The 7,388-nt window shown below is 58.3% G+C and overlaps 2 protein-coding genes across 2 annotated transcripts; one reads left to right on the top strand and one right to left on the bottom strand.

Annotated features, from left to right (window-relative positions):
- Positions 1–858: 858 nt before the first annotated feature.
- Positions 859–2,449, bottom strand: VOLCADRAFT_85797 (uncharacterized protein; the record flags this gene model as incomplete). Its single annotated transcript, XM_002945586.1, has 2 exons — positions 859–2,219; positions 2,407–2,449. 2 exons carry the CDS (start codon positions 2,447–2,449, stop codon positions 859–861), a joined length of 1,404 nt encoding a protein of 467 aa, XP_002945632.1.
- A 39-nt stretch (positions 2,450–2,488) lies between these two features.
- VOLCADRAFT_102606 (uncharacterized protein) lies at positions 2,489–6,395 on the top strand. The gene is made up of 7 exons (XM_002945945.1): positions 2,489–2,841; positions 2,969–3,010; positions 3,272–3,677; positions 4,243–4,324; positions 4,410–4,511; positions 4,610–4,756; positions 5,547–6,395. The coding sequence occupies exons 1-7, from the start codon at positions 2,658–2,660 to the stop codon at positions 6,312–6,314; spliced, it is 1,731 nt and encodes a 576-aa protein (XP_002945991.1). The 5' UTR covers positions 2,489–2,657; the 3' UTR covers positions 6,315–6,395.
- Positions 6,396–7,388: the final 993 nt, after the last annotated feature.

The raw sequence follows: 7,388 nt of genomic DNA, 5'->3' as shown, positions 1-7,388 counted from the left end.
ACTCTAGAGGATCCCCGTGGTGGTAAGCTCCACGAAGATCGCTGGGCTTTGACTGGCGCCGAAGGGAAGGGAGACCCATCGCTGCAGCGCGCCGGTGGAGGGGTGCCAAAAGGCCATGAATCGGCGCGCCTCTGGTGCCAGCTTGACGTGGTGGAATCCGCTCGCCAGGTCGCGTTTCCCCAGAAAGCCGTTGGCTGGCAGCTGTTCGAGAAGTGTGGCGAGATCGGGGAGCGGACAGGGGAGCTTGGTCATGCACTCATTGACCCCAGACCGAGAGGGGTCGGTTATGGGACGGATGGAGCCATCTGGCTTGAGGACGACGTGCAGGGGGTTGACGACGGTCGCGAAGTCGGTCTCGGGGCCATGCATGCTGGGGTCATATTGCTCGGTGACGCCGGAAGCCAGGAGGCCGTCGAAGTGCTGGCTCATGTCGGCGAGGTGCAGGAGGATAGAGGGATAGTTACGGAGGTGGTGGGACGGGTTAGGCTCCGTGTGGAATGTCCAGACGGCCGCGTTGCGGGACGCTGGCGTATCCACTCCATACCGCAGCCATGCCTCGGTGACGAGCTTGCTGCCCGCCTGCCCGAACCAAGGGCGTCCCGGGGCCAGATGGAGCGGTTCGGGGACCATGGCCGCCGCCACTAAGGCTGACGCCTGTGCTACCACTGCTGCAGCGGCCTCTGCAGCCACTGCGTCGGAGACCATCTCAAGTTGCTGCGGAGGCGCGGGGCCCGCACGTTGGGCAGCGACGTCCGCTTGTTGTTGGGCGCCGGCCGCCTTGATGGGTATGCCCCCAGGCCCCGGCCGCTCCTGTGGCGTTCCAGGGAGGGGGCAAGCGGCGGCCGGCGCCTCCGTGACCTATGCTGAAGCTGGTGCCCCGCGGGCGCCCGCCCGCAAGCGCGCCCGAGCCTTGTCAACCGCTGCCTGCTGCTGGTCCCGGGGCATGGCCTGGAGTTGTGGGCAGTTTCGAAAGCGGTGGCCCCGCTGGTTGCAGATTAGGCACGTGATGTCCTCGGGGCCCTCTTGAGGGCCCCCCTCGGGGGGCAATGTGGCGGCGAAGGGCCGCTTGGAGCTGGGCCGGCTGGCCGACTGAGTCTGTCCTGTAAGCGCCGCGCCCAGGTACGCCCGCTGCTCGGAGGAGAGAGAAGCGAGGCAGGCGACGAGGGAGGTCTTGCGCGGGTCCCCATCCCTTGCCAGGCGGATGACCTCTTTGTAGGGCAGCAGCTGTGACATGTCGTTGAGCTGCTTCTGGGTCTGCTGCGCCTCGGATGCTGTCTTGTAGTGCTGCGCCACCTGCACGGCCAGCTGCGCCCGTGCTTCGGGGTCCTGTGTCCCGTCGAACTCTGCTGCAGCCGCCTGAGCGGCCGCAATGTTGTGGTTGACGGCGCGGTTGGCATGACTGTTGAAAGCTGACTGGTCGGACGCCAGGCGCTGTCCTCCTGCCGCTTTGAACATCGATCCCCACACCGGCACGGCGTCCAGGACGTCCTCCCTGTCTGCTGCGAGGCTGAGCATATCGCTGAAGGGTCCCAGCAAGCCAGGGGCAGCGGTCAGGTCGGCTGCCAACAGGCCTCCGGTGGTGGCTTGGCCCAGCGCGCGCTGGAGGGGTGTGTTGGAGAGGTGTGGCGGGGGGGACGCATGCCGAGCTACTACGATGCCAGCCTGTTGAGGGGCCTCGGGTCGAACGGCCGCTGGAGGGCGGGGTGCCGGCCAGGCGGTTGCGGCCGCCTGGGTAGGAGCTACGCCGTGGGCGGGCTGCGTCTCGATGTTGCCGATGATCGTCCGCGCCAGCTGGTTGTACCCACCGTTGTCGACTAATGTTTCGAGGTCGGATCCCGCCGGAACCCGAGCCCCCTGCGCTCCGCCCTCCGCGGTGCCCTGGGCACGACCGTGCTGACCCGGCCCACCCGAGCCCCCCGGTCCCGCGTTGTCCAACGCGGGGAGCTCACCTGCGTCCTCCTCGACCACATTTGGGAGGGGGTGCCAGCCTTGCGGCGGCACGCCAGAGACGAGCTGAAGTTTACGCTCCTGGATCGCGAGCCGAGCGGCATCACGAGTCTTCAGGTCCGTGAAGGACGGGTTGGCTCGAAGGAGCCTCGAACGCTGAGCCTCATACTTGCGCCGCGTAGACTCGATTTTGGCCGTGTGGGCCTCTTTGGCTGATTTCGAGGCTCGCGCGGGCAGATGCTGTTCCTGCTGTCCGAGGTCTGTCGCCAACGCTTCGTCGATGGCCAGGACGTCAAATTCACACCGCTGACCAAAGGACAATAACAGCGGCAGCTAGCAGCTGTTCTGGTACAGAGGGCTCGTATCAACTAGTAGCCGAGTCCGAGATCGCCCGGAAGATAATTCGACAAGACTAAACACCGCCGATCAAATAGCAATTCAAAACAACAACCAACTAACTGCACCGTACGACGCCGCTCTGACGCCCCTCTTCAAACCACATTTTCGGCTATGCCTAAAATAAGATGTTTATTCGGCAGAGTACGACCGGACACATTTGTGCGAAGGGGCTGCTTAACGAGCGGTCAGCAGAAATGAGGCTCACAACTATAGATCGTAAACAGTAGCTGGACCTCAGAGCTCAGCAGCCCTTGCATCGGTTGCGAAAGCGCTACTTTACAGTGTCGCCTAGCGCGCCCTGCGCGCAAGCCATGGACCAGGAGGCCCAGGATGCCATGCTGATTGTACATCTTTCAGAAGCATTCAATAAGGACGAGGTGTGGCAGCTGGCCGCCGCAGAAGCATGGAGCAAGGCCACGAATCTGGAACGTGTGCTAATTCGCGGTAGCACAGAGGCCAAACAGCTGAAGCTCGTGGATGTGCTTATCCGTAAAAGTAGGTCATGCACTGGGAGCTGAGAAGGCTTGAAGTGTCGGGAGGCTCTGTGTTGCTGGGTGATCTCGTGCCTGAAACTTGAAACAACTCGTCACACGGGTCCCCCGACCGCTCCCATGTCCTGCAGCCTCGGCGGCTGGCCTCGGTGCGGGGAGCGCGGCTGGAGCCGGTGAGTTGGTTGTGCTAGCCCAGGCTTGACCTGACCTAAGACTCCGGCTCTAGTGTCCCGCGGCAGTGTAGTACGGAAGTGTTTGAGCTATCGTGAACAGCGCTGCTGCTGAGGAGGAAATAATATTCTCCAAGGGTGTATAACGGGGCCACTAGGCAAACGAGCCGAGGGCCCAAGGGCCAGCCAAAGGCTGTCCGAAACAGGTAGATGCCATTAAAACGTTCAAGAAAAAATAATATCCTATACACTCTGTGTGTGCAGGCTCCGTCTACAATGCCACCCTGACCGCCTTCATCCAGGCGCTGCAGAACGCTGAGGTTGAGGACATCGGTGATGGCATGTCCCTGCTGTCGTTCGACTCCAACACATTCTTTCCAGATGACCTCGAGCGATGCCACCATGCCCTCATGGTCCGCGACATTTTCCCCACCCTTTTCAAGCGGCTTCAGCAGCAGAAGGCGTGGCTCCTGACTGGCGTCCCTGGTACTGGCAAGTCTTGGTTTGTCTGGTACGCAGTGTACAGCCTGCTACAGCTGAAGGACCCCCCCTTAATCGTCTGGCAGTCTCGCAAATACAATTCGCGGCGATGTGTCCTCTTCAAGGCCGGCAAGGCTTACGTTGGTGATGACGACAGCTTCATGGAGGAACTTGAGCAGGAGTCAACCTGGTAAGTGCCGCCTTTGCATAGCTTCATATTGGGGGGGTAGGGCTTGAAGGGAAAAGGCTTTCGGTGGGAGCATGCATGGCAAGCAACGCAGCTGGAGGGCCTCTTCAGCACGTGTAGGTGAAGTGCTCTTCCGCACACAATATCGCTGGTGAATGCATTGGCATGCCGGGGCCGCTGATTAGGGCTTAAGGCGCGCAATTGTTAACGTTCTGGATGTAGTGCTCTGCCAGGTGGATGTGTATTTGTGCGGAGCCAGGCAAGGAAAGCACAACACGAGTGTTGCGCATGTTGGCTACCCTTCCCGTGTGCTCTGTCGAAACCAACGCAACTGATTGTCAGCATCAGCTTCAATGTGCGTGCCTTCATCCTGTGGCCCATAGGTTCCGTGGTGTTGGTGCATGGGGAGGCCTGATGACCGACATGGTCAGGAAGGCAGCATGTTGCATGTCAATACTTGAGCCTTGTATGGTTTTGATCGGGTTAGGACTTGCACGCCAATGCAGTGGGCCTCCCTGATTATGTCATCTGGGGCTGAATTATGAAATGCCCGCGATCGATGCTGCAGGTTCTTTACTGACGGCATCATGCCACCGAACGTCGCGGCTCACACCATAATGATCTGTTCTCCCAAGCTCTCCATTTATAAGGTGTGTACGAGCATGGCCTTGGATGCCTGGACTTCCCCCACACGTGGCCAATGCCATGCGGGCTGATTGGTGGTTCCATGTACAGGAGTGGGTTAAGGGGCGCGATGACATCACACTCACCATGCCGCTGTGGACGTGGCCTGAGATTGAGGCCTGCTGGCAGCGCCTGTATCGCGACAACTCAAAGGTGTGCAGCCTGTGTGCCGTGATGATTGTTAGTACGATATAACGTGGTCGGGCTGCTGTCCGCCACTGGTGATCAAAGCCTTGCCATGTCCATTGCAGCTACCCCTGGAACGTGTGAGGCGCCGCTTCGATATGTACTACGGTGGCGTGCCGCGGCTGGTGCTGGAGTTGCCGTCGCGGCCGGGTTACACTGAGCCGGACGATGCAGTCGTCGAGAGAGCACTCGGCACCACAAGCCTCGAACAGGTGATATGCTGGACGGGGTGCGGATACACATGCAATATTAATGATGACTTTGAAGATGGTATGGAGGGGGGGAAGTGTGTTTGGTTTTGTGTGGTCAAACCTCCACTCTTAGCAGCATGCACTGTGTTACTGTCAATGAATGAACAGGCAGTCATGTGTGGCATTCCACAGCAGATGACTGCAGCCTTATGTCAATGTGTGTGGCGAAGCAGTACTGCATCGACAGAACAGCTATGCGAAATACCACGTTGCTGTGCATTTGTGGATCTGGAACTGTGGATGCTGACGGTGCCAATGCACATACACACATATCTAGTCTTTAAGTGGCGCAGCATGTGCACCATTATGACTGAGGCGCCACCCCTGACATTGGCCAGGTACCTCTCCGAAATATGGGAGGCCAGGCATGTAGCGCTGAGGCGCTTCACCCTGAAATGGATGAGGGAGAATGAAGATGACCTCCCGTGTACCCGCATCAATACCAATACAACATCCATGGCCCCCTCCCCCGGCTTTTATGGACACACCCGCAATTGTGTGCGGAACTTGTAACTTGTAATAGTAACATATCGACCCACCTCCTCATTGCTGCAGCAGCCGCTCACACCACAGACCATATTCTGATCTATAGAATCACTGTGCACGTGCACAGCGATGTAGTGTGCTACATTATGCATCACGATACGGGGGCCCTCTTACAAGGGCCTCACTGTTGAATACTGTACACCTGGCCTTGCATTGGACTGATGCCCCTCCCTTCATCAATGTGGTTTCTCTCGTGCGCCCGCAGGTGATTAATACTGTAGGCTCCTACGATGCCGCCCCGGAGGCCAGCCACCGCATCGTGCACCAGGATGGGGACCGCAGCACATTCAGCCAGCTTGAGTACTGCTTTGCCACTCCCCACGTCGGCAGCTTGTTTACCGAGCGGGTCAGCTCGAAGGGCCTTGGTGCACAGCTGGCGTCTTACACGTCGGATGAAGGTTGCTTCAGCGGCCTCTTTTGGGAGCCCTACGCCCACCAGGCTTACATCAAGGGTGGCGAGTTTGAGTACAAGGTTCTAAGCGTTCCTTGCAGTGTCCCCCGCACGGGCAAGCGGGGCCAGCCCCCGAACGCTGTCTGTGAGGAGAGGGAAATGGCGGTTACTGCAGCTACTGGCGGGAAATCGATGGTGATGACACAGCAGCCGCTCAAGCAGGTGCAGTTTCTGGCGGCAGGCAAACCGGAGGAAATTGACGTTCACTTCAGGGAGGCAGTGGAATCATGCACGGCGCCTGCCTACCTGCGACCGTCCCATGGCCGCCACCCATGCATCGATGCCTGTGTCCTGCCAGACAGGCTGCTGCAGATAACAGTCAGCAAGAAGCGCAAGGCCGTCGACGAGGAAATCCTAGAGCGGCACCTGCAGTGCCTGCCTCCCCGGGACGTGTACTACCTTGATTACGTTGTGCCCGCAAGCAGCTTCCAGGCCTTCAAGGTGCCCGATCTGAAGCGGACTCCAGGATCACGCGTGGCGAAGACGACTCAGCGAGTAGTGAAAATTAACTCCATAAAGTAGCAGGCGGCATCGATGCTCTGTTGCTGAAGAGGTCGTGGTGTGCATGTAGCTGCTGAATATGCATGTAATGTGAAGCATGCCACTGCCAATCGCTCCAAGGTGTTGCAGCCATCCTAGTTGCAAAACTGAGCAATCATCGCGCCCCACCCCCATCAAATGCCCATGAGCAGCATGGGAGTATGTGTGCTACGTACTGATAGGGGATTGCTTCTGTTTTGACTGGGAGGTGGGCAACATATTGAGCCCAACATTGTACCCAACAATCGTAGAGAAGTGGGTGAAGTGATGGTGACTGCAAAAATCGACGCCCGCCGAGCCCGAAGGGCCTGCTGGCTAGTAGAAGCGGCCAAAGAAGCGAGGAAGCTGTGAGTTAAGATTGGTGGCGAAGAGGTTCGCAACATGCGGGCCATAGCGACATTCCAAGAGGCGGAAACGTGCGGGTGAAGGTGGTAATCATCGCGATTTATCAAACGCGGCGCCACATTCAACTAACTAGATACACACTCTACTCGTGCAACAATGCTATGAAGCTGTAAAAACTCTGGTTTATGAATCTTATTAGTTTTGTAGCGGAGCGTTAAAAAAACTAAGGTTTCCTGTGATTTCGGAGTGGATTCTGTACGGCCTGGCGGCGTGCCTGTTGTTGTGCCGCTGTAAGCGACAGCTGTACCCTAGGGTACAGCCCTGAAGCGGTTGGTCTGTAGGCATTGTTCTGTCGCTTCGGGATGTTCCCGTACCCGGCCCTACCCTTTCATGAAGCCTACCTTTAATTGCTTGCAGGTCTTTTCAGTTTGTAGCGGATACTTCTTACGTAAAATCTGAATGCGAGGTCTTTGAGCGTGAATTACTGCCATATCGGCTGTATCGGCGTCGCGGCCTCAGATAGCTTGCATTGCATTGCGGGGTAGCATCATGCTCACGCACCAAAACCAGCCGAGTAGAAAGGACGGGTAACAACTACTACGGGGCATACCTCACTGGCCTCTACTCCCGCCCATTCGTGATCTGCATCTGCGGCTCTCGCTCCCATTCCTTGTACCCCCGATGGCCTGCCATGGAGGGCCCTGATCCAAG

Source organism: Volvox carteri, assembly GCF_000143455.1.
Source record: "Volvox carteri f. nagariensis unplaced genomic scaffold VOLCAscaffold_1, whole genome shotgun sequence".
Classification (NCBI taxonomy): domain Eukaryota; kingdom Viridiplantae; phylum Chlorophyta; class Chlorophyceae; order Chlamydomonadales; family Volvocaceae; genus Volvox; species Volvox carteri.
Note: the sequence above shows the minus strand (reverse complement) of the source record. Positions and strands in the feature narration are given on the sequence as shown.